The sequence below is a fragment of the Mobula hypostoma genome, chromosome 5 (assembly GCF_963921235.1).
Source record: "Mobula hypostoma chromosome 5, sMobHyp1.1, whole genome shotgun sequence".
Lineage (NCBI taxonomy): Eukaryota > Metazoa > Chordata > Chondrichthyes > Myliobatiformes > Myliobatidae > Mobula > Mobula hypostoma.
In genome coordinates, this window is record NC_086101.1 from 28,550,855 (window position 1) to 28,578,265 (window position 27,411).

At 45.6% G+C, this 27,411-nt stretch overlaps 1 protein-coding gene across 1 annotated transcript; it reads left to right on the top strand.

Annotated features, from left to right (window-relative positions):
* Positions 1-5,181: 5,181 nt before the first annotated feature.
* On the top strand, positions 5,182-27,411 carry LOC134347297 (E3 ubiquitin-protein ligase TRIM39-like). The gene is made up of 7 exons (XM_063049696.1): positions 5,182-5,583; positions 11,873-11,962; positions 18,950-19,180; positions 20,873-20,895; positions 22,292-22,407; positions 26,849-27,112; positions 27,146-27,411. Exons 1-7 carry the CDS (start codon positions 5,182-5,184, stop codon positions 27,409-27,411), a joined length of 1,392 nt encoding a protein of 463 aa, XP_062905766.1.

Below are 27,411 nucleotides of genomic sequence, written 5' to 3' on the forward strand. Positions count from 1 at the left end.
GTACTGCGTTCAGTTCTGGTCGCCCCGTTACAGGAAGGATGTGGAAACCATAGAAAAGGTGCAGAGGAGATCTACAAGGATGTTGCCTGGGTTGGGTAGCATGCCTTATGAGAATAGATTGAGTGAACTCGGCCTTTTCTCCTTGAAGCGGTGGAGGATGAAAGGTGACCTGAGAGAGGTGTATAAAATGATGAGAGGCATTGATCATGTGGATAGTTAGAGGCTTTTTCCTAGGGCTGAAATGGCTAACATGAGAGGACACAGTTTTAAGGTGCTTGGAAGTAGGTACAGAGGAGATGTCAGGGGTAATAACTCATCAGTTAATAACTCATCAGGGGTGATTGATAGGTTCGTGGCCTACGGTAGAAGGAGATGAGTTGTTGACTTCAAACTGTCTGCATAATCACTGAAAGAGCTGCCCGCATGTGCATGTAATGAGAGCTGTATAACTTAACTCCTTCTACCTTAGGCCATGAACTTATCAATCACCTTTGCTGCAGACACTTTCTGGAGGTCCAAGATCCATATGCTCCACGACCGCTGGACTATGTGTGTAAATGTAGGAGGGGACTATGTTGAAAAATAAATGTGCTAGGTTTTCTAAAAATGACTCCTTCTACCTTAGGCCACGAACGTATCAATCACCTCTCTTACATGTTTGGCACAGCTTTGTGGGCTGAAAGGCCTGTATTGTGCTGTAGGTTTTCTATGTTTCTAAAACATTTCTCCTCAACTTAGAAGAGAAAATCTGCAGATGCTGGAAATCCAAGCAACACACATATAATTCTGGAGGAACTCAGCAGGCCAGGCAGTATCTTTGGAAGAGGGTAAACAGTTGATATTTTGGGCCAAGACCTTCATCAGGACTGGAGAAAAAGATGAGGTCAGAGTAAGAAGATGGGGGGAGGGCAGGAAGAAGTACAAGGTAATAGGTGATAGGTAAAACCGGGAAAGGGGGAAATTGGTGTAAGTCGATTGGTGAAAGAGATAAGGGAGGCGGAGGGGGAATCTAATAGGAGAAGTCAGAAAGCTATGAAAGGAAGGGAAGGAAAGGAACAACGGAGGGAGGTGATGGGTAGATAAAGAGGTAAGGTGAGAGATGGAAACGGGAATGGGGAATGGTGAAATACAGAAGCATACAAAACCTCCAGCACAATACAGGCCCTTCGGCCCACAAAGCTGTGCCGAACATGTCCTTACCTTAGAAATTACCTAGGGTTACCCATAATCTTCTATTTTTCTAAGCTCCATGTACCTATCCAGGAGTCCCTTAAAAGACTCTATCGATTCCGCCTCCAGCACCGTCGCCGGCCGCCCATTCCACGCACTCACCACTCTCTGCGTAAAAAACGTACCCCTGACATCTCCTCTATACCGCCTTAAGGGGAGGGGGGCAATTTCCGGAAGTTCGAGAAATCAATGTTCATGTCAAATTCCACGCCTCACGCAGACCCTAGGGAAAATTTCTGTGGCCAAACTAAACTGAAGTTCATCCTTAATTTAGATTTACTCGTCACTCCTTTAGATGGTGGTCCCTTATCCGGGCTCCATGACATGAACTGTACAGTCTGAGAGGTTTTTTAAATCTATGAGATTCTTGCTGTTGACTCAGCGCTGTTAAAAACACACAAGTCCGATCGCGACCTCCGGCACTCTGTGTGGTGTTTGTGTATTGACCGCATGATCCCCACCCACAGCCCCCCGAAACTCCGGTTCCTTCTCCACGTCCCAAAGGCGTGCAGTTCGGTGCGTTACGTGGTCGCTGTGAGAGTGTGGGTGAGGCGTGTAAACTGCGAGCGGTTGTCGTGAATGTGGGGGACAATAAAATCGGAAGAAATTACAGGGAAATTGGGAAGGAGGAAGGGATTGGGTTCCTTTGCATAGTCTCGATGGGCCAAGTGGTCTCCTTCATGTTATATAGAAACTAACAACCTGTTCTGGCACCTTTTACATCCCAAAATATCGCAGGTGTTTCACTCAATAAATGACTTTCGAACTGAAATCACTGATACTCAGTTCGTAATGATGTTACTACCAATAGCAACATTGTAATGGTTCGTGAAGGTTGTTATGCGCCGTTTCTGATTCAATGTATCAGTAAATACGTTCTCCTTGAACATGATAACATTTCACTGGAAAGGCCAAGCAACGGAAACACGTGGGCTACAATATTTCGTAGATTAGATTGCAGGATTAGCTGCAAATGTGTCTGGGCGTTGCGCATCGCGGCTTCATCGAATCAGCGAAGATGAGGGGCTCCCAACATTTTCTGTTATGCCATGGACGCCTACATTAACCGAGAGGCCCGCAGACCCCACTGTGGGGACCCCTGGTCTAGATGAAAGGTCTTAACCTAAAATATCGACGGTCCATTTTTCCTTTCCCCACATTGACACTGTCTGACTTCCTGATTTCTTCCAGTGTTTCGTTTGTTTCTCGAGGTCCAGCATCGGTATTCCGCCACGTTTCAAGTTAGTAACTCGCAGACAACCAGAAGTGGGATTCTGAAGTTTTGATGAGTCGCAAATTTTCTTTTAATTCAATCCCATAAATGTCTAAGGTAAGCAAAGTAAGATTCCAATAATTCGAAGTTTTGCGTTTGGGTTACTGACCTTGGTTCCCATGCTCCCTCGAAAGTCACGAACACTCAATTCCCCGCACTCTCTTTAGACTCGCTGGGGGCCGGTCCCTACATTCCTTATAAATGGGCCAGACCAATAATAGATCAATTACCAATTTATTGAATGTAAGACCTTGCAATTTATCCATTGGGACTAACCTGTTGTAATGACGCGGAGCATTATCCAACCCCGTCGTGAGCGACGAACTTTAACCAGTAACAATTATATTATGTTATTTGTGTTATTTTTTGACATTTCAGAGAGTATGTCAGGAGTGTAAAGGTCAAAGCCGGAAATCTTTAATAAATGAACATTACTACCCAATGGTTTTAAGTGTAAAACCTTTATCTCTGTGATAGCTCTGTGGTGTAAAGGCACAAATCAACAAAACTTTTGGGACAGTAAATGACTTGCGATGAAATAATTCCTGACAGTGAAGATGAGATGTTAACCTATATGGTCGGAATGACAATGTGAGTGACAATAGTGAACTCGATGAACTTTATCCTCTGAGACTTGGGTTGAGTTAAGTTTAGAGTAATGAAATAGAATCTATTCCCCCTCCTGGCACTAGGAATACCATATTCCATGAAGAGGTAACCTAACTATGCAACAGAAAATCAGGCCCTTCGGCCCACCACGGCCCTGTCGAACATCGACAATCAATTACACTAATCCATTGTCCTCACGTCTCCATGAACTCCACCACCCCTTCTCCAAGATTCTGCTAATCACTACACATTGGGAGGAAATTACAATTGACCAACCAAAGCTATAGAAGCCTCACACAATTTTTCCTAAGCCTACATTTTCATATCTGTGGTTTCAATGCCGGATTGCTATTGCAACAACACACCATCTCAGTAAAACCTGTCTCATGGTGCGTTCCTCCATTTGCTCTGCTTTCCACCCATATTCTACTGCTTTGCAAGTTGATAGGTTAGGTGTAAATTGCTCCCATTGTGTAGGTAAGTACCAGAATTGTGGGGACTCAGTAGGACATTGAGAGCATAAAATGGTATCAGTGCAAAAAGGCCCTTCGTAATCTCTTTCCACAGATTCTGCCACACTCAGGAAGCTCCACAACATGTAGGGCATAACAGTCTGCTTGATTGGAACCCCATCTACCACCATCCACCGATTCACAGTAGAACAGTTTGTACCACTTACAGGATGTACGGCACGAACTCACCAAAACTCCTTATTGATTGGAACGCCATCCACCACCATTCATTTACTCTACCACCGATCCACAGAATTTCAATTTCCCTCGCCGATTTGTCTGTTCTCAGCCTCCTCCACTGCCAGCTGAGGCTACTTGCAAACTAGAGGAATAGCACCATATTCTGCACGGATAGTCTAAAATCTTATGGCACAAACACTGAATTCTCAAATTTCAGGGAATCTGCTCCCCCTTTGCTCCGTTTGCCTCGCCTCCTGAACTACTCAGCTCCAGCTAAGCCTACCTGAGAGCCATCATCATTTTTCCCCTTCCTATCTCTATGCCATCCCACTTCCTCCTTCCCTCCACTCCGTCTGCCCATTGCCCACACAACGACCCTTCCTTTGGCTTAACTTCCTCACGGTTCTCCCCACGTCCCACACTCTATCAGGTCCATCACCTATAGCCCTTCGTAACCTTCACCTGTAACCTCCCAGCGTCTGTTGCTATTCCAGCTCTCCCTTCCTCCATCCGTCTTTCACTCCTTCACACCTTCTCTCCAGCTCTTGCCTCACCTCTTTTACTGTTTGTCTCCTCTCTACCCGTTAGTTCCATGCAAGTCTCAATCCAAAACCACAACTGTGCTTTTCCATCCATAGATAATGTCTGGCACCTTGGGATCCCTCGATTTCTCCAGCAGTTTTTGCTTTCGCTGCCTTTGAAGCCCGTCACTTCTATCACCTAGAAATTCAAAAGCAGCAAAGCTTGGGGAACACTACCAACCTAAAATTGTCCTCCAATCCACACATCATCCTGGCGTTGAACTATGTCCCCGTTCCTTTGGGTTAAAGTACTGGAACCCCTCTCCCTCACGGGTACACGGACACTTCAAGAACTAGGGCGGCACAAGAAGGCAGTTTATCACAGCCTTCTCAATTGTTTACGAGAGACGGCCAATTAAAATGCTGATCAACTTGCCAATCCCACGTTCCTTAAATCATAAAAGGTGGCGGTCCTCTAAGATTTTTCAATATTTTCAGTTGTAGATCAGTTTTCTTTTTGCATTTTCACTTACTTGATGGTCAGCACGACTCAGCGGGCCGAACAGCCTGTTTTGTGCCTTTGATGGCTTTGCCGGACACCGAACTCCGTGCATGTGCATAGGAAAATTGTGGGGGCGAATTACTGGCGCGGCGGCGTGCCAGGTGTGAAGCATTCCCATTGGACGGCCGCTGAGTAGCGGACTGTGCCAATCGTAAATTGGCCGATGTGGTACCGCTCAACTTCGCCTAGCCCCTCCCCCCTTCCACTCTCCCAACACTGAGCGGGAGATCAGACCTCCAGCCCCGGAGACGGAGAGCGGAGCTGTTATCGTTGGTCGGAGGATAGAGCGACGACATGTCCTGTGACGGGGAGATAGCCAAACTGAAGGAGCAGGTCACCTGCGCTCTCTGCAACCTCTTCTTCAAGGAGCCGGTGACGCTGGGTTGCGGCCACACGTCTTGCAGGGAGTGCGTGAGTAGGCTAGAAGTCGACAGAAATGGCAGGGTCTCATGCCCGACGTGCTCGGCGAACTGCATCCTGGCCGAAGTCGTGGACAATGAACTGGCTGCCAAGATGGTGGAGACCCTCAAGCGGATCTTGGAGCTGAACGAGGGGGAGCAAGACCACTGCGAGAAGCACAACTTGCCCTATACCGGCTTCTGCCTGGATCACATGAAGTTGGTGTGCGAGCGAAGTGCGAAGGAGCACCCAGAATGCCGTATTATCCCGATAAAGGAAGCGGCCGAGCGATTTAAGGTGTCTTTAACCCACAGGCGTGTTACTGGGGCATAAAACCCCCAAACGAAGGAGTCCACCTCGTCTATACCGCAGTGCACATTTACACTAACCCCACTTGCCCCCGTTCTGTCCATAATCCGGTACGACTTCCTTCCTAGCTCTGTACAGTGGCCTCAAAGAACAGTTCAGCACATGAACATTACTCTGTGGCTCTCCACGTCTGTGCTGAACACAGTACAGCGAGGTTAGGTCTCTTCTGCCCAGGCATGATCTGTCTCCCTCGATTACCTGCATTGTCATGTCCTTAAAAGCTTCTTAAACACAATTTAACCGTTACTGCCCCCGAAGACACAAAATACCCTGCCGATATTGGAAATCTGGAGCAACGCATACATAGACAGACAATGCTGGAGGAATTCCGTAGCTCAGGCAGCGTCAGTAGAGGGAAATAACCTGTTGACATTTCCGGCTGAAGGGCTCTCTGACCTGCAGAGTTCCTTCATGTGTGTGCTCTGCCCCGCTGCACGCCATTCCAGGCACCCGGTGCTCTGAGCGTGAAAGCAAAACGTGCATACATATTTCATTTAAGCTTATCCCTTCTCACCTTAAATCCTTGTCCGCTGGTTTTTGATATTTCTTCCCATGGAAAAAGAATCTGATTGTCTATCGAGTCTCTTTAACATTGTAATTGCATCTGCTTCCTCCACCTTCGGCAGCTCGTACTAAGCATTCACCACACCCCGTGTGAAAACATGTCCCAGGATCGCCTTTAAATCCCTCCTCTCTCACCTTGAACTTGTGATCTCTAGTTCTAGATTCATGTGCCGGTGGGGGGGGGGGGGGTGGAATTCTGACTACCTATGTCATTTACAGTTTTATAAACTTGTATGAAGTCACCTCTCCGCCTCCTATAACATTATACCCAACCTATTTAATCTCCGCTTGTAACTACAGCCCCCCAATCCAGGCAGCATGCTGGCGAATTTCTTCCACGCACTCTCTATTGTTTACCACTTCCTCCCTATAAGTGTTCTATTTAGACGATTAGAGTGAAATATAAAGCGGTGCAATTAACAGTATGCGAGGTTTAAAGTACACTCCATTTGTATGCACTGTGGGTAACCTACAAACAGGATGATATTGCATATGTTATCCCTCGCCTGCCAAATTATTTGCGCCAAGATGACACCCGGTTCTGTGCTGTTATGCTCCGAATTCTCCTGCATCGGTAAGGTGTACAGATGTTGACGTTCGATGTTCCCTACTGTCAAACACGCTCTTCATGGCTGTAAGGAGTATTTAAGGTTCTTGGAGAGTAATGCTAATGGGAGTAAAACATTGAAGTGCCTGGAGTCAGGTGTGGTTCTGTGCAAACCATAGTTAAGTCTTGGCATTGAGATTTAGGGGATTTTGGAAAGGCAAAGATCTTTCAGGGAAATTCACGAGTATGAAATGTTGGGCATTTAGAGGCGTAGATAGGTTCACAATGGGAAATTATCTGGGAGTGTGCATTTCTTGGGTACATCAGGGCTAGTCTACCATCCTGCAAGTGGCTCACTTATGAAATACTCGACATGTTTATAAGTCACCCAGGAAACTTAGAATGTTGTCTTGTAAAAATGACTGATTATTTGGGGTAGGGGGAGATGCTGGAGCCTAAATGGTCTGTAACTCTATTCCACCCAACAGCCTTCATTCCCCATTCATCTGTTCCACCAGAGGTCTACCAATCTCATAACAAACCTCGATTTCAAAACCGTTAGATTCATAGAATCCTACCCTCGGCCCACCATGTCAATGGCAACCATGGAGTATCCATATATCTAATCCTATTTAACAGCAATTGACTTTTGGTTTTCTCTTCCTTCGTGACTCATGTGCTTGTCTAAGTACTTAAATGTTCAAGTTGCTGCCTCCGACATTGCCACAGGCGTTCGATAATCCAACCACCTTCCTGAGTGACAAAGTTCATGCTCAGATCCTCTCTCAACTTCGTGCCCCTTACGCTATACGTAAGCCCGCTGGTTTGGGACAGCTCTGCCAAGGGGGTACCTTCCTAACCATCTGCAGTCTGTCCTTCATGATCGTGTACGCACCCCTATGAGTTCCTCTCTCAAACTCCCGCACCCCGAGAAAGCCTGCAGTCTCTCCACTGGGATGCCAACGTCACTGTTACCTGAGATAGGATGTCTGTACTTACGGAAGCTGTGTCGGAGCAGAGAGCTCGCGGTGCATTTTTTGAGCAGCTTGTCGGCGGGGTTTACACATTAGTTGGAAATGCCAACACAGACACAAACATCCATTGGCCAATTGCATTAAGACATTTGATAAACGCTGGGGCAGCAACCAAACAGATTAGAATTCTAGTCGTCCGCTCCCCATAGGTTTGGAAATCCTAGTAGTTCAAAGTCTGGCTCAATTATGGCGGTGCTTCCACGAAACACATCCGGGACCATTTCCTGTGCTCTCTCTAAACTCACTGGGTTCTTTGGAAAATCTATAACACTGCTATATAAATGCATTTTAATAAAAGAGTTACAAATGTGACTTAAGATGTATAAATAAGGCTCAGACCCAATGGTCCAGAAAATCGTCCGGACCAGCATTGCCAAATGCCCGAGTGTAGAGGATTATCAGAGTGTTACCACACAGATGAGCCCGCTTGTGTATTGTCAAATCAGCTAGCAGGAATTCACCTTCTGTAGAATTTCACAAGGGCCGAAACTACCAAAAATCGGAAATATGGAAAAAATCCGCTTATACGAAATGTATGTATTGGGAGTGAGGTTGTAAATACCGTTTTTCAACTCGTACTTCTCAATGCCACTGCCTTCTGCCCAGCAACACCGCCCCTTTCCCAATAATACGGGGTCGCCTAGATTATAGAAGGACTTTATGTAGCGTGCAAGCTTTGCAATGCTATCTGCAGTAACCACTGGTTAGCTGACAATTGGCACCTCCTGTACCTAATAAAGTGGCCACTGAATGTATTTTGGCCTTCGGCTGCTGTACCCCATCTACTTCATGGCTCGACGTGCTGTGCGTTCAGAGATGCTCTTCTGCAGACCACTGTTGTAACACCTGGTTAGATTTGAGTTACCATCGCCCTCCTGTGAATTTGAACCGTCCGGGCATTTTCCTGCGACCTATCTCGTTAACAAGGCGTTTTCGCGCACGAAACTGCCGTTCGCAAGTTGTTGTTACTGTTGTTCTGTGCGCGATTTTCCGTAAACTCTAAAAGACAAGGGTTCCCAAACTTTTATTGTGCCATGGATCAATACTATTAAGCAAGACGTCCATGGACTCGAGGTTGTTCAAGGAAACTTATGCGTGAAATTCCCAGGAGATCAGCAGTTTGAGATACTCAAACCATATGCATTCACTTGCTGCCATACAATTAGCTGAATTGATATCTGTATTAACGAACAGGTGTATGTACTAAAGTAGCCAACTGGGTGTAACTGTGTTACTCCTTAGAGATCTACTTTGGTTATAGTATTTCACAGCAACATGACCTGAAAGATTTGATATTTCCTTTTCTTAAAATCATCGTCCTTCAAGGACGAGATAAGGAAGGATTCAATATTACAAAGCTCGCTCAAAATTACGGGAACTTCAGCAGCCAGTTACAATTTGAAATGTTTGACTGTATTTCCAACGGTGACACTAGCAACAAATAAATTGCTCCAAATCATGTGTCTTAAACCTTTATGTAACACACGCAAAATGCTGGAGGAACTCAGCAGGCCAGGACTGCTGAAGGGTCACTGCTAATCCAGCATTCCTGGAACTTTCGTGACAGACTAGCAAATTTTACGGAGTATCATATTTTTGCTTTTTCTTTAAATGTTATACAGTAGAATAATACATTTCCAGTGAGCCCCGGGGTTAAAGAGAACTCGGGTAAGAAGATCCTAGTAAGTTTAAAAGGAATCGCGGGAATCCGAACCAGATTTGAATAAACGTGACCCATCCAATCGAAACGGGGGAGGTAAAGGGAAGTGAATGAATCTGAGCTTCAGAGAGTGGGGAACGTAGAGTAGCAAATATCATCCGCGTCAACAGTAAAGTCCTTTAAAATGCATCAGTTTAAGCAGCTGTACGTGTTCATTTGCTTCATAGCTTTCTCTTCCGCAATCAGATGTCAAACTAACTGTATTCCCAATATCAAAATGCCGATGGAACCAAGTGGATCACACGGCATCGATGAAGAACAACGGATGATGGACGTTTCGGGTTGATAACCTGCAACGGGACTGCGAGTGTCAGGGAGGAGGGCGATTCGGTAGCAAGTGTAAAGAGATGGATAGGAGGGGTGCGGCGGGGCTGATAGAACCGGGCGACGTGCTGATAACCAGCAGATGGAGCCTATTGGGGGTGGGGGGGGCGGTGGGGCGCAGGTGGGTGACAGGGACTAGCCGGAGATGGTAGAAATAGATAAGGAGAACGATGAAAAACGGACACAGGCCATCGGAAAGTGGTATTTTTTTTACAGTTTCCGTAGCATTTCCCTTTTTTTCTACAAGGCCGAGTTGCTAGCTCGACGGTCAACCCAGCAAGGGGCCGGTCGGATTCGAACTCGAGACCATGTACCTCGAAGTCCAGTACTGATGGCACTACACCACCGGCCGGCTTAATCTTTAGCTTGTGTGCTGATATTTAGGCATATGGAACTGGGAAACATTTCCTTATGGGGAAGGTGCAAAACAGGGAACAAGATTCAGTTTTATCGTCATGTAGACCAGAGTGCAGTGAAATACCTTGCTAGCACAAAGCTCAAAGAAGAAAGAGTGTACAGGGTAATAATAAATAAAATAATAATAATTAGCGTGGCCAAGTGGTTAAGGCATTCGACTAGCGATCTGAAGGTCGTGAGTTCGAGCCCCAGCCGAGGAACTTTGAGCAAGGCAATTAACCACACATTGCTCTGCGACGACACCGGTGCCAAGCTGTATGGGTCCTAATGCCCTTCCCTTGGACAACATCAGTGTCGTGGAGAGAGGAGACTTGCAGCATGGGCAACTGCCTGTCTTCCATACAACCTTGCCCAGGCTTGTGCTCTGGAGTGTGAAGACTTTCCAGGCGCAGATCCATGGTCTCGCAAGACTAATGGATGTCCTTAATAATAAATAATAATAGTGAGCGCTAAAGAATAGAGTTGTGCAATGATTGTAGTGCAATCTGGAGTAGCCCAATAAGAAATGCAAAAATGCCAGCATCGGAATAGGTAGAATGAGGAGTCCGGGAACATGGCAGCACCACTGGGAAGAGGATACGAAACAGGCGATTAGTTCAGAAGTCTTATAGTAGTGGGTGGATAAACTTTTCTTGGGTCAGGAAATGATGGATGAACCACCTATGGGGAAGTGTGTTACTCAGAATGGACGGGATGTGAAATTTTACACCACACTGACCCGAGGGCCTGGACGGGTGTTTGAAGAGAAACGAGGGCGAAGGAATATGGAGGTGAAGCAGGGTGAAAAGCGGGTGCGGTGAAGGTTGTATCTGAGCTGAAACACCAGCTGCAACCAGTGAGGATAAGTGACCTTTATGCTCTCTGTTCGGAGTTCGGTTGGCCCCACCCTTGCATTATCCTACTTCTAGTCAACGGCCCATACCATCTGCAAAGGTATCAGTTAACCTGCAGTAACTGTGTTTACTATAGTTAACCAATTTTCCAAATGTCCAGAAATCCCAATAGTTCAGTATCTGGCCCATCATTAGTTTACTGTCTCAGTTAAAGTATACCAAAAGGTGGGATGTGTTTTAGTGGGTGTGGGTTGTGGATTGTAATCTGGGAATCCGGTTGGAGCCAGGGTCCAGGGTATGGAACTGAAATCTACAAGCTGAAGATTGCCAGTATCTGGTTGCCAGACTCACTTTAATTTCCGGGGGTTCACTGGATACATATCACTGTATATCTCTGAAATTCACCAGCCCCAAGTGTTGTGGAGGCTGGATCTCCTGGGGAATTATAAGATGCATTTTTGAATCATTAGGGAATAGAGGGCTATGATGAACTGAAATGAAAGAGGAGGTGAGACCTTGAGCAGATAAGTCCTGACCATGTTGAACGGTGCTGCAGGTTTGAGGGACCCACTATCATAGCATGAGATGATATCAATGTAAATTCCCCACGGTTAATGGGCCTGCATTGAGTTCACACCATTGCTCAATTTTCACACTGAACCCTGTCCCCTTAGCGCCTCCTTGAGTGTAGGCTGGTTCAAGGCCTGTATGTCTGACAGTCTGAAGCCGGTGGTTCCCATATCCCAGTTTAACATAGCTTGGCTTTGTACGTTCACAGGCAAAACTTCAGCAAACTTTGGAATACCTGGAGAATCAGGCAACAGAAAATGTGGGGCGTGATGAGCAGATGAACCTCATTGACCTGAAGGTGAGCTACTGGGGTTTAGTCTCCTTTGGGGAGAGAAGGTCTCTCAAACCATCCTTCTCAACCAACACAACGTGCTGTTTGGTCCTGTGGCGTTTGATAAACGAAATAGATAATAATCCTGGTAATCTTATGCTGATACTTTTTTGTTCTGTTATTTTTAATGCTTATTTATACCTTTTCTGATGTAGATAGTCAATGAAAATCAGTTTGGAATTATTTCAACATTAGCACAACAACAAATTGAAATATGCACAGAGTAGCTAATAAATCTGATAATAAAATGGTAAAGTAGTCAATAGGAACTGAAGTATCAATTCAGGCTAGGGAAAGCCGGCGAGCATTGTTACTCAATTAAAGAGTTTGAGAAGTTCCTGGCTTCGGGGAAATCATATATCATTCTTGGTGAGAGACAAGTGAAAATGTGATAAAACCTTCAACATCAGGAGTAATCTCAGAAATCACCCATGCACCAAGTCTTCCTTCCCATAGCACAGATTAGGAGGGTTAGAGTGGAGCTGTGGAATTTTTTTTTACAACGACAGAGCTGTGGAATGTTGAATGAACTGGATTCTGAATGAGAAGGTGGAGGAGCCAGATACTGAGGTCTGTATAGGCCCCCAAATTGTCAGCGTCCGGGAAGCTGCAGAATAAGTGATGACAAATGGGATTAGCATAGATGGGCACTGAGAGTCATAGAGCAATGTGGCAGAGAAACGGGCCCTTTAGCCCAAATTGTCCATATCGATGTCTATTTCCCTGCAGTTGACCCACAACCCTCTAAGGCCCTTCCTTTCTATGCACTTGTTTAAAATATCTTAATTTCATCCACCTCAGCCTCTTCCATTGGCCATTACTTGATGGTGGACATGAACGTGGTGGACCAAAAGGCCTGATTTTGTGCAAAATGACTCAATGACACCCAAGATATTGAGTTTGCTTTGAAATTGATAGACTTCTGTCTCAAAGGATCAATGAAATGGGGGAGGGGAGGTGAACGCATGGAAAAAAGCAAGGATGGAGTGGGTTTGAGGAACCAAAGCTCACCTCCTCACCTCCTATCAAGATTAAAAAAAATCTAACTCCTTGCCATTTCTACCATGCAAAATATGAGTTTCCGAGATGATATGTAAGTCTACGGGTTATTTTGATCAGTGAGCCACTTGCAGGATGGGAGACTACACCTTATGTCTTAATAGTCATACAGCAAAATAGTCATTCAGCGTATCGTGACCGTGCTGACCAGGCCGATCTGCCTGTTTATGCTAATGACATATTAACATAATTTACCAGGACTTGGTCTATGGCTTTGGGTGATTTAAATATTCATCAAGGAACTTCTGAAATTTTGGGAGAATACCTGCCTCCTCATCTCTGTGCTTCTGTTGTGATCATTCAAGAACCCAAAATGGATGAGATTGTGGGGAAGATAAACAGATTTAAACTCAGTGAAGAAAAAATATAGAGCCCGGGAATCTGAAATTAAAAAAAAGAGGTAATGCTGGAAACAGTAGGTCAGGCATGTTTCAGAGCGGGAACCATCTCAGAATGGTAAAAATACAGATCAGAAAGATTTGCTTTTTCCAGAAAATTTACAGCCAGGTAACATGAAGGAACATGCCAGTCCCCCTTCTGCCACAACCAGCGGGAGTGATGTTTCGCAATGAAAATGTCTATAAATTATTTGCGTGGTCGACGCTTGGTAAAACAATCCTAAAGCTGTGTTGTGGAGAGGGTGTCTCGATGGCACAGTTGTTCCGAGTTGCTGCCTAGAGACTCAGTCCGGAGAGCCGATAGTGTCAGTGTGAAGACTGTAGGTTCTCCCTCTGACCGCGATAATTTCCTCCGTGTTGCATTTTCGTCCACCGTTCCCTTTCCCCTTTCACCCATCACTCTCATACGCTTCCCTTGTTCTGTTTTCTTTCTCTTTTACCTTTTGCACTTGTTCCTCCCCATCTCTCTCCCCCGTCTATAAGTTTGTCTATCCATTTTCCATTTTTGTTGATACTTTTACCATTTTTGTACTTTATTACATTTTCCTGTCTTTTCTATCTTTGCATGATTTTCCTCCGTTCCTGTCTCTTTCTCCCCCACTCGCTCCTCCCTTTCACTCTACTCTCTATCTCTTCCATGCACAGAGAAACACACACAGTTCATGTTGTTGATGGTTCCTATGCGGTTTCCTTTTAACGAGTTGTTACATGTCATCTTCCGGAACAGCCACATATATTTTGTTACATTATCTCGGAACAGCAACAGCTTCTAACCCTAAGCTCCGATGCCCTAACCCAGGTGCCGACTCGACAGTACTCCTGCACCTTAAGCGGTGTCACCCATTACACGAGACGCTTAAACGGCGGCAACATCTGTAAATGATCGCAGTGGATTCGCGGCCAAGCAGTTCACAATCAAGAGCATACCCTAAGTAGTCCGAAAGAAAAGCAGACAGTACTGGAAACAGGCTGCATCTGTGGAGAGATAAACAATGAATATTCCTGATGTAAATCCCTTTGTCGGAACTGAGAACGGGTGGTAACAAGTCAGTTTTTAGTGGAACGGGAGATACAATGGTACACGGACATTGGATTTCGCATCTAAGGAATTACATTTCCACAAATAATTTAAACCTAGTTATACATAATAGTGTAAACCAGGAAATCTAAAGAGGTTTTCCATATCACCTAAATAAAAGACAAGGAGACCATTCAGCGCAACCAGTCCACACGTCAACTGTTATCGACCGATTTATATAATCCTACATCAGTATGTTGTTTTTTCACTGTCTCCCACATCAGTTAACTCAGGTTCTACGAGTCACCGTCACTCTAGGGACAAATTAAAGTGAGTACTTCTCCCATGGAACTGCACGCCTTTGAGTCGTGAAAGGAAATTGGTGTGTTCGGGGGAATCCCATGCGTTCTCAGGGAGAACATACAAGCTCCACACATCACCGGAGGCCAGGGTCGAGCCAAAACAAGAGAAAATCTGCAGATGCTAGAACTCATGTTAACATGGAGAGTGACGTAGTTAATTCAGAAACAAAGGTTCTGAACTTAAAGAGGGGTAACTTTGAAGGTATGAGACGTGAATTAGCTAAGATAGACTGGCAAATGACACTTCAAGGATTGACGGTGGATATGCAATGGCAGGCATTTAAAGGTTGCATGGATGAACTACAACAATTGTTCATCCCAGTTTGGCAAAAGAATAAATCAAGGAAGGTAGTGCACCCGTGGCTGACAAGAGAAATTAGGGATAGTATCAATTCCAAAGAAGTAGAATACAAATTAGCCAGAGAAAGTGGCTCACCTGAGGACTGGGAGAAATTCAGAGTTCAGCAGAGGAGGACAAAGGGCTTAATTAGGAAGGGGAAAAAAGATTATGAGAGAAAACTGGCAGGGAACATAAAAACTGACTGTAAAAGCTTTTATAGATATGTAAAAAGGAAAAGACTGATAAAGACAAATGTAGGTCCCCTGCAAACAGAAACAGGTGAATTGATTATGGGGACCAAGGACATGGCAGATCAATTGAATAATTACCTTGGTTCTGTCTTCACTAAGGAGGACATAAATAATCTTCCAGAAATAGTAAGGGACAGAGGGTCCAGTGAGATGGAGGAACTGAGTGAAATACATGTTAGTAGGGAAGTGGTGTTAGGTAAATTGAAGGGATTGAAGGCAGATAAATCCCCAGGGCCAGATGGTCTGCATCCCAGAGTGCTTAAGGAAGTGGCCCAAGAAATAGTGGATGCATTAGTGATAACTCATGTCTGACGAATCTCATAGAATTTTTTGAGGATGTAACTAGTAGAGTGGATAGGGGAGAACCAGTGGATGTGGTATATTTGGATTTTCAAAAGGCTTTTGACAAGGTCCCACACAGGAGATTAGTGTGCAAACTTAAAGCACACGGTATTGGGGGTAAGGTATTGGTGTGGGTGGAGAATTGGTTAGCAGACAGGAAGCAAAGAGTGGGAATAAACGGGACCTTTTCAGAATGGCAGGCGGTGACTAGTGGGGTACCGCAAGGCTCAGTGCTGGGACCCCAGTTGTTTACAATATATATTAATGACTTGGATGAGGGAATTAAATGCAGCATCTCCAAGTTTGCGGATGACACAAAGCTGGGTGGCAGTGTTAGCAGTGAGGAGGATGCTAAGAGGATGCAGGGTGACTTGGATAGGTTGGGTGAGTGGGCAAACTCATGGCAGATGCAATTTAATGTGGATAAATGTGAAGTTATCCACTTTGGTGGCAAAAATAGGAAAACAGATTATTATCTGAATGGTGGCCGATTAGGAAAAGGGGAGGTGCAATGAGACCTGGGTGTCATTATACACCAGTCATTGAAAGTGGGCATGCAGGTACAGCAGGCGGTGAAAAAGGCGAACGGTATGCTGGCATTTATAGCGAGAGGATTCGAGTACAGGAGCAGGGAGGTACTACTGCAGTTGTACAAGGCCTTGGTGAGACCACACCTGGAGTATTGTGTGCAGTTTTGGTCCCCTAATCTGAGGAAAGACATCTTTGCCATAGAGGGAGTACAAAGAAGGTTCACCAGATTGATTCCTGGGATGGCAGGTCTTTCATATGAAGAAAGACTGGATGAACTGGGCTTGTACTCGTTGGAATTTAGAAGATTGAGGGGGGATCTGATTGAAACGTATAAGATCCTAAAGGGATTGGACAGGCTAGATGCGGGAAGATTGTTCCCGATGTTGGGGAGGTCTAGAACGAGGGGTCACAGTTTGAGGATAGAGGGGAAGCCTTTTAGGACCGAGGTTAGGAAAAACTTCTTCACACAGAGAGTGGTGAATCTGTGGAGTTTTCTGCCACAGCAAACTGTTGAGGCCAGTTCATTAGCTATGTGTAAAAGGAAGTTAGATATGGCCCTTGTGGCTACAGGGGTCAGGGGGTATGGAGGGAAGGCTGGGTTCTGATTTGGATGATCAGCCATGATCATAATAAATGGCGGTGCAGGCTCGAAGGGCCGAATGGCCTACTCCTGCACCTATTTTCTATGTTTCTATGTTTCTAACTCCGAGCAGCACACACAAAATGCTGGAGGAACTCAGCAGGCCAGACGGCGTCTATGGAAAAATAAAATACAGTCGACGTTTCGGGCCGAAGCCTTTCGGCAGACCCTTCCGAAGGGTTTCGGCCCGAAGTGCACTGCACTTTGTTCCGTAGATACTGAGTTCCTCCAGCATTTTGTGTGTGTTGTCAGGATCGAATCCGGGTCTCTGGCGCTGAGGTCGTCACTTCACCCGCTGATCCCACACGGATATCCTCAGAAATAATGTCAGGAGTAGGATTTATACTACTCTATGCTGAGCAGTAAAATTAAAGAGCTGAGATGTGAAATAGCCTGTTCAATATTTCGATCACAGCTAAAGTGGAAAATTATGCCCGTCGTTTACTGGGAGCTGTTTGTGGGACGTTTCTCGATCTCTCTGCATTCGCTTCCATGAATGAAGGACACATTTCTGTGGCCTACGAATTGATGACATAATCTCACACAGCCCTTCTCTCTCCTCCGGCACATTTGCAGTATCTCCCCGACCCTTCCTATTTTAATGCTTCCAATATTCACAGAATGCTTCACTCATTTGGCCTTTCCCATTTGTCCTGATACTTACTGATTCTTTCCCACTCTTTCCATCTGCACGAATCGCGCCTCCCTCTATGCGTTGCAAGACAGTTCCCATCTCTTTCATCATTGATGTTGTTGAACCTGGGCATGACTGGTAAAGACCAGGCTTTATCGCTTGTTTCTATTTGTCCTTGAACTGAGTCAATGCTATCTGCATTATTTCAGAGAATGTTTAAGAGTTGGTTGTACGACGTAGGTCTTGTGTAACTTATAGCACAGTCCTGGTAAGGACAACACATTTCCTTCCCATCTCCCTCTTACATAATGCTTCACATCACTACCAAACTTACTCCGTTACCATTGCATCCTTCTAAGTGAGTTGCACGTTTCCAGCTCCCTAGATATCTTCCACCTTTCCAAAATTTCTCTTCTCTACATATTCTCCCAAACTGTCGCCAACACTTATCAAGTCAGCCTCAATAATCCCAGCTAACCACATCACTCTACGTTTTCATTTCCACCAGATTCTCCATGTCTCAGTCTATCCATCCATATCTTCATCACCCTAATTCCCCAGCCGCCAGCCAAAGCTTCCCATCTCCCCACTGACATATTCACTCCCCATCCAACCTTCCCCATCCTCATCTACTGTCCCTCCTCCCCAACTAGACTTTCATCATTTCTGCTCCCTTCTTAGTGGTTAACCCGTTATTATTCCTATGAAAACTATCTTATTTCCCTACACCTTCCTAACCTCAGTCTTTCATATGTCCACTAAATCTCCATCCCCAAAACTTCACATCTCTGTCGATAATTTGCACCTCTACTGAGCTTATCCAATTTCAAAAACCCTTCCCATATCACCCAAATTCTTCGCTTTCCTTACCCTTCATCTCCTCCAACTACACCCATTTCCACCAGTATTTTCCTTGCGCCCTTCTCTCTCTACCCAACCCTTCTAACTTGGCCACATTTTCCCTTTCATCTCACCCACAATGCCTACTCGAATCCATCGTTCTCACCTTGAGCTTTCTTACATCTTCAGATATTCCCATGTCCACCTCTCAGCACCTTCTGATCTAATGCAAACAGTCCCATCTCTGCCAACCCTTCCTTTTTCAACAAGAACGTCCACATCACTGATACTAATTACTCATCCGTTGATGTTTTCATCTCTGACCTTCCCAGTCTTCATCCACTGATTTTTCTCCATATATTCCCTCAGATCACTCCCACGTTTTGCCCAATTCTTCCAATCTCCCCTAGCCCTTCTTGCATCCCAATCTTCTGATCTACCCAAACTCCTCCACTTCTATTGAAGAGAGTAGGACTTTCAGCAGCACTAAAAGTATCACACTGTGTTGTTGAACCTGCTGTCTCTTTCGTTTTCCCCAGAATCAAGGTGACACTGTTCGGGCCAAGATCCAGCTCGCTTTTGACTCTTTGCGGAAGTTTCTGGAGAAGGAGGAAAAGACGATTTCTGGAGAGGTGGAAGGACAGGAAGAGCATTTCTTGCAACAGTTGGAAGAGAACAGCGCTCAAACTGGAGGCAACCCTGTCACCCTGAGTCACCTCATATCAGATATTCAAAAAAAGTTACCCCAAGACGACATTCCCTTACTTAAGGTAAGAAAGCTGCATGTGTTAATTAGCAGTGAAAGTCGTTGACTAATGGTTCCTTTTACAGCAATGTTCCGATCAATCCTATAGCAGTTCAGAACCAGATATATTACCACAGACTTCAATGACATGAAATTTGTTGTTTTGTGGCAGCAATACAGCGCAAAAGCATAAAAATATGATAAAATTTTTAAAATCGCGCTTCAGAAGGGAATAACAAGGTAGCGTTCATGGCTTCATGGAGCATTAATATATCTGATGGAGGAGAGGAAGAAACTATATATAAACCGTTGAGTGTATGTCTTTGGGAGCCTCGAATGAGGTATGCATAAAACGGGACCGATGTAATTGGGTGATTGGTGGTCAGCACAGATTCATGGGATGAATATCCTTTTGCTCTATTACAATGTGACATGATACATTTCTCTCTGTGCAACTATACTCGACATTCCCACTAACACCGCGCTTTTCAGTCCAGCCTCCTCACCATTTGTGCCTTTGACCAGCTGTTATTGGCGAGGCGGGGCTAGATCCTGGTACTTAGCTGACTGTAACTTGTCTACACTAACGAGACACAGGAGCACAGGGAGACGTGTCACATTGATGCAGTGAGCATGATAGGGTGGCGGAGAGTGCTTGTTGTTGGGCTAAGGCGCGCAGTGGACAAAGAAATGATCCGTCCCCACCTTTGTTCCCACTTCCCACACCAGGAAGCCTGTATTCTCAAGGGTGCCTTCTTTCCATATCCCCATACTGTACAAAGCTTTGGCCTATTGAGTTCAGCCTAGCTCACAAAGCAATCTCACTCCCAACCAACTTTCACTGTAACCACCATTACGCAATTAAAATTCGGGACAATTTAGAGAGCTAAATTTACATGCCCGCACGCATGTATTTGGGAAGTGGGAAGAAATGGGAGCAGGTCGGAGAAACCCACGGGGTTACCAGAAGACCATAAGATATAGGAGCACAATTAGGCCATTTGCCCATTGAGTCTGCTTCACCATTTTAGCATGGCTGATCCAATTTTCCTTTCCCCCCCAATGTCCTGCCTTGTTCCCGTATCAAGCAGAGCATGCTGACTCTACACAGACAGCACTGGATGCCGGGTTCAACTATATCCGATGTGCCATTGCATTGTCCTTACACATTAAAGTGCAAACTGAAACCAGATTAAGTTTGCTGATGAGAGCGTTTTAAACAGCATCACGAGAAATGCTCCTTTTTTCCCCCTTTCCAGATAAATGTTCCCGTTGAATGATATCAATAATATAGAAATATTTAAAACTATGAGAGACATAGATAAGGTGGACAGTATCAGCCTTCTACCCAGGGCAAACCAGTCCACAACTAGGGGGCATCGATTTAGGGCAAGAGGTGAAAGCTTTAGAAGGGGACAGAGGGACTATTTTTTCAAATGAAGAAAATGGAACTAGCTGCCAAAAGTAGTGGGCGTTATAGGTACAATAGTATCATTTTAGAAGCATGTTTATAGGCAAATAGAGGGTCTAGGCTTGGAGAAGTATGGAGAAAGCACAAGAAATTAGGACTAGCTGTGTGTACACTGTGATCAGAATGGATGGGTTGGGCCGAAGGGTCTGTGCAGTATTGTTCTATGACTCAATGATTGTATGGCTGTTCTGAGCATGTTTGGTTATTGATTAATCCTGTGCTTATAACTCTCATTTCCTTCTGTAGAATATCGGTACCATATTTGACAGGTGAGTGACATTTTGATATCATTACGGGGTTTGATTTTACTTTTGAACTTCCCCTGTTACTTATACACACTCACACTCGAACTCACACACACAACTTTCACTACAACTGAGCAGATGCAGTTCCTGAAAATCAAAGAATGTGCAAATGCTGAAAATCTGAAAGAAGAAGGGAAAGTACTGGAGACTCCTAGTAGGTTGGGCAACTTTTGTGCAGAAATATAAGATCTAGGTCCCTTTTTGAGAAGTAATTTCTATTGGACTGACCCTCTTTAAATGCTCCCAATGATCCAGCCTCCTCTATCCCTTATAAGAAGTTGTTCCTAGGGTACTTCCGTTTTAAACAATCTGCCCTTTATCTTGTAACTCTACTCTTTCAAGTTTCTCTCAGAATCAGGATTAGGTCTATTAACACGGACGGACGTCGTGAAATTTGTTGTATTGTGGCAATACTGCAACATAAAATACTAAAATGAATACAGTACAAAGCAGAAGTAACGGGGTGCTGTTCATGCATTCGTGGACTTTTCTACTAGTGGAAATATTTCAGTATCTATCCTGTCAAGACGGTATCAGAAGAGACTGCAGATGCTGGAAACCTGGAGCAACACATAAAGTGCTGGAGGAACTCAACGCGTCAGGAGTGAACCGGGTAGTTCGACATTTCGTGTCGAGCTGAAAGAGTAGAGGGGAGAAAGAAAAGATGGAGGGGAAGAGGTGGGACAAGAGTTGGCAGGTGATAGGTGGATTCAGGTGTGTAATGATAGGCAGATGAGGAAGGAGGAGATCTGGAATTATGTAGGAAGCTGAGCGGTGACAGGTAGATTTACTCTAATAGAAACGAAGGTGTAACAAGAAAACAAATAAAGGAGCTGGCGGGGGTGGCGGTTCAGGGAAAAGGTCGGAAAAGTAGCGGAACAGAAACCACTGGAGAGGCTGTGAAGGTGTGAGTAGAGGAGGGGAAATGAACAGAGTGATGACGGAAGGGATAGGTGTAAGAGGAACCGGTTCGATCAGGACCAGAGGTCCCTGATACTCCTGTTACTGCCACTGGGTAATGGACTTCCCAGGTAGAACATGAGGTGTTGTTCCTCAGCTTTGCATTTGGCCTCGTTCTGGCTGCGGGCCTAGCTGAGGGTGAACAGTTCCATGTGGGAATGGGGATGGAATTAAGTTGGCTGGCGCAGAAGTTCCGGACAGCCCCAGCACAGTTACTGGGCAAAGCGATACCCAAGTTTTGCCAATACAGATAGGACAGATGCCCTGTTATACAACACCACCGATAGGATGTGCAGAAGGCTGGTATCCTGTTTCAACAGGGGACCTTCAGTATTGAATTACGATCTGATAACTTAACTGCTCCCCTTACATGAATGCTTGAATCTGCTTTTATTCACAGGTCTGGTAATCTTGTACGGAAACCGAAGGAACTGCCTCTGGATCTGAGTCAGGGTGGTTTCAATGTCCCCTTGCAGTACTCAGTGTGGAAACGCATGTTTAAACACATCAAACCAGGTAAACTTCTTTAGGTGCCTGGCAACAGTGCGGGTAAGCTCTCACATCCATGGTGCATACTTTGGGGAATTAGATTGAGTAGAAGCGATTATTACCAACATGCACTAAGCCAGTGGGTGGTCTGCAGTTCCCTAGGAATATCAGGGATGTGGTGAATTGAATTGCCTGCTATCATTTCCTGTAAAGCCCCAGAGGCTGCCCGTGTGTGTTTCTGCTACACAGCCAGCCCTGATCGTGACCCGAAGAAGTTCTTGAAGGGGCAGAAATTAGGACAAGGTTTCGATCAAGGTTCTGGTGGACTGCTCATTATTACTTTCCGACTCACAGGAAGCTTGAGTTAGCATTCTCCCTGCCGCCGCAGACCAAACAGGTTCTTTGCCTCTTCTATATCAAAACAGCTTATTCGGCAGAACTGAGAATCACATTACCTTTGCTAAATATTGTAGAACGTGGCGGTGGCTCTCCCCCACTCTGGATTACCAACTGTCCCTCCCTCAATCCGGATTCCCACTGTTTCCCACTCCATCCGTCTCTTACTTCAGCACCGTGATCACCTACCTACCTCATTTTCCCCATACCTATACTATTTCTTTTAAAATGCTGTGTGTCCGAACGATCTCCTTCTTTGGTCTTCAATTGAACCATCTTCCTACCCAATGCAGGCTGATATGATGCAACCCATGTGCACTTCATTTCATGATTTTGTCCTTGATAAACCCCATTCCTCCATGTCTCCCTCTTTTACTATTTAATTTTCCAGAGAATACTTTCTGATCTTCATACCTGTTACAGATAGACTTTTCCTCATGCATTCTCTTTGCCTCTTCATTTTCAACTCCCTTTGATCCTTTTGTAATCAGGCTTCTTCCAGCTAGTATCTACAACCCGACTCTTGTTATGGACAAGTTATTTTTTGCATTATCTTCCTCAGTGTCACATTTGAATTCCAGTGGGATCTGGAATTCAGTGTTCCTTCTTTATTGCTCTTGGGAATGTTCTTCAATTGTACCTGTAACACGTCTTCCTTCAAGGCGGCCCATACTGCTGTTCTGTCATTGATTCCAATATACTTGAATCATTGTAATTGGCCTTGCCCCAAATAAATAATTTGACTTTGGGTCACACCTCCTTTTCTAAATTAACATAAGTCATACTATCATAAACAAAAAATTCTGCAGATGCCTGGAATCCAAAGCAACACATACAAGATGCGGGAGGAACTCTGCAGGTCAGGCAGCATCTATGGAAAGGAATTTCAGACAGAGGCCCTTCCTCAGGACTGGAAAGGAAACGGGAGAACTCCAGAATAAAAAGACGGGTGGAGTGGAAGGAGGATCATTGAAAGTGATAGTTGAAGCGCCAGGTGAGTGGGAAAGCTAAAGGGCTGGAGAAGAATGAATCTGATGGGAGGGGAGAATGGACTATAGGAGAAAGGAAAGAAGGAGAGGCATAAGGGGGAGGTGATAGGCAGGTGAGGAGAGGCAAGAGGCCAGAGTAGGGAATAGAAGAAGAGGGAACGGAGAGGTATTTTTTTAATTACCAGAAGATGAAATTGATGTTCGTGCCATCAGGTTGGATGTTTCTCAGACGGAATATGAATTGTTACTCCTCCACCCTGAGAATGGTCTCATCATGGCACAACAGGAGACCATGGACCAACATGCTGGAATGGGAAAGGAAATTGGAATTCCATCCTGACATGTTGGTCCACGAACTCCTCTTGTGGAGAGTGAAGAAGCAATACCTTGTATTCCGTCTGGGTAGCTTCTAACCTGATGCCACAAACACAGAATTCTCCTTCAGGTAATAAAAAATCCCCCTCCCTCTATTCCCCACTCTGATCTTTTACCTCTTTTCACTCACCCGTTACTTCCCCCTGATTCTCCTTCCCTTTCTCCTATGTCCACTCTCCTCTCCTGTCAGATTTCGTCTTCTCCAGCCCTTGACCATTCCCACCCACCTGACTTCATTTATCATCTTCCAGCTCGTGTCCTCACCCTCCCCCACCTTTTATTCTGGCATCTTCCCCCTTCCTTCTCAGTCCTGAAGAAGGGTCTTGGCCCGAAACGTCAACTGTTCATCCATTTCTATAGATGCTGTCTGACTTGCTGAGTTCTTCCAGCATTTTGTGTGTGTTGATTTGGATTTCCAGCATCTGCAGATTGCCTCATGTTCGGAATTTAAATGGTTGGTCACTGGGAAATTACGCTTTTGGCAGATGGGCCGGAAGTGCTTGACAACCCCCAATTTATAACAGATCTCACCAATGTCGAGGAGTCTTCATAAGATACGATAGACCATAACAGATTCACAGGTGAAGTGTCGGTTCACCGGGTGGGACCGTTTGGAGCCCGGAATGGAGGCGAGAGAGGAGATCAATTGGTAGATGTAGCATTTTGGCCATTTACATGGATGAGCGCCAGGAAGGAGATTATTGGTGAGGGATGAATAGACAAGGGAATCAGGGAGAGAGCGATCCCTGTTGAAAATGGAAAGTGAAGGTGGGGTGGGGGGCGGGGAGTAAAGATGTGTTGGGTGGTAGGTTCGGACAAGAGGAACTCTATCCCTATTGAGAAGGCTGGAAGTGGGGAGAGTGTGGATGTTTGGGGAATGGAGGAGATGCGGGTGAGGGTAGCATCAATGGCAGAAGGAGGGAAACCCGTTCTTTGAAGGAGGACATTCCTGATGTCCAGGAAATTAAAGCCTTATCCTGGGGAGATGCTGAGGAGACAAAGAATTGAAAAAAGGGAGTATTATTTTAAAAGATGCAGGGTGGGAACAGGTATATTCAAGATGGCCGCCGGGATCTCTAGATTTATAAAATATGTCGCTCGACAATTTGTCTCCTGAGATGGAGACACCGAGAAAGACGAAGGCGGTGTCAAAAATGGACCAAGTGGATTTAAGAGCAGGGTGGAAGCTGGAGTACAGTTGATGAAATTGACAAGGTCAGCCCAGGCACACAAGCAGCACCAATACAGTCGTCAATGTAGCGAAGGAAGAGCTGTGGAGAATTTGCAGGGAAGGCTTGGGACACGGGCTGTTCTACATTGCCAACGAAAAGGCAGGCATAGCTGAGCCCCCTGCGGGTACCCATGGCTACCCAGAAACATACCGTGGCGACCATTCGGTCCATGATGACAGACGAGTAAGCTCGCTAAACTCAACAACCGTATTTACCGTGATAAACACAAAAATAGACCGGGTACTGTGACCCAGGGAGAGAACCCACTCAGTCGCGTATAGACAGGGAGGAGACCATCAAACACCCCGGTTACTGTGAGGGTGACCCACCAGCACAAAGGAACAATTGTATAACCCAAGCTAAAATGTACCAAAGAATTTGAATTTCCCATCATAATCCCACGGAAGCATTTTAACACAAGGACAATAAACAGTACTGGTCATTAGAAATGCGGGGGCGGGCACGTCCCTCCCCGGGGAGTCACAATACCATATTATGATCACCATCTTCCGAATAATTCCTCAGATGAAAATTATTTGACCCACGGCATTCCCTGAACCAACAAAGCACCCGTCCTCGTCTGGACAGAAACAAACCGCTCGTTTCGAATTGGTAATTGTTCGTTTTTAAATTATCACACATAACGAGACGACAGAGAGAAACCTTGTTTGCGTGCCGTCTGGATAGATTATTCCGTACACAAGGTAGTAAAAGGCAAAGTGAAAACAGGATGCAGAACAGAATGTTACACAGGATGAGTACTGCACGTAGGCAAATAAAGTGCATGAGCCACGACGATGTAGACTGGGATATCAAAAGATTATCTTTGTCGCATGAGGTTGGTCAAGAGTGCTGCTGGAACATCAGGAGTCTTGCGTTTGGAGTCCTGCGTTTCTCAAGATCTTGTTTCCTCCACCTGATGGAAAGGGATGAGAAGGGATAATGACTGGGTTGGGGGGGGGGGCTTTCTTGATTATTTTGGCTGCGGGAGGTGTAGACTGAGTACTGGAAGGGAGGTTGGTTTGTGTGATGTACTGGGCGGTGTTCACAACTCTGCGCAGTTGCCGTGGGGAACGGTGCTGCCATTAAGCTGGAAAGAATGGGCTGAATGGTCCGCTGTTTCCAGCTTTAGGAACGTTCACCCGTATATTCCATCCTTCACAGAGCTGTCTGTGTAGAACTGCAATACGTGTGTGCTCCTTACTGACGATTTAACTTTGATCTCCGTTTTCTTTTTCCTTATTCACTATTTATTTGTCTATCGCTGTTTCTCTCCTTGTAACTCTCTGTTCCTCTCTCTTATACCCTACTTAGTGTTCTTCGTCTGTTTCCCTCCGACTTGCACTTCTCTCTCACTCACATTATTTTCCTTTTTTCCTCATTTCTCTCTTTATCGCTCTGTTCTCTCTCATGCTGTTTTACTCTGTTTTGCCCTTGCTCCTGCCCCAGCACTAACACTGCTCTTTTACGTTTCAGTTCCCACTCTCCTGACTCTGGACCCGAAAACGGCAAACGCGCACCTCATCCTGTCCCGGGATGGCACGGAGGTGCGAGTCGGTGACAAGCAGGAAGACATCCCGGACAATCCGGAGAGGTTCAGTCGCTGGCTGAGCGTCCTGGGCGCCGAGGGCTTCAACTCGGGCAAGCACTGCTGGGAGGTGGAGGTGGGCGACAGCACCGTCTGGCAGGTGGGCGTGGCCAAGGCTTCTGTCCCCCGCAAGAGAGGCTTCGCTCCCTTCCGTTGGCAGGACAGCCGGAAGTTCTTCGCCCCAGAACCCCAGGCTGGAGTCTGGGCATTGGCTCTGCAGGACGGAGACTACACTGCACTGACATCGCCTCCCATTGAATTGCGTCTGAAGGGAAAGCTGAGGAAGCTGGGGGTTTTTCTGGACTATCCTGCAGGTCAGGTGTCTTTTTACAATGCCGATGACGTATCCCATCTCTACACTTTCAAAGACAAATTCACAGAGGAGATCTTCCCTTACTTTTATATCGCTCACAAGGGAGACTCCCTGAGACTCACCACACTAGGCATCTGA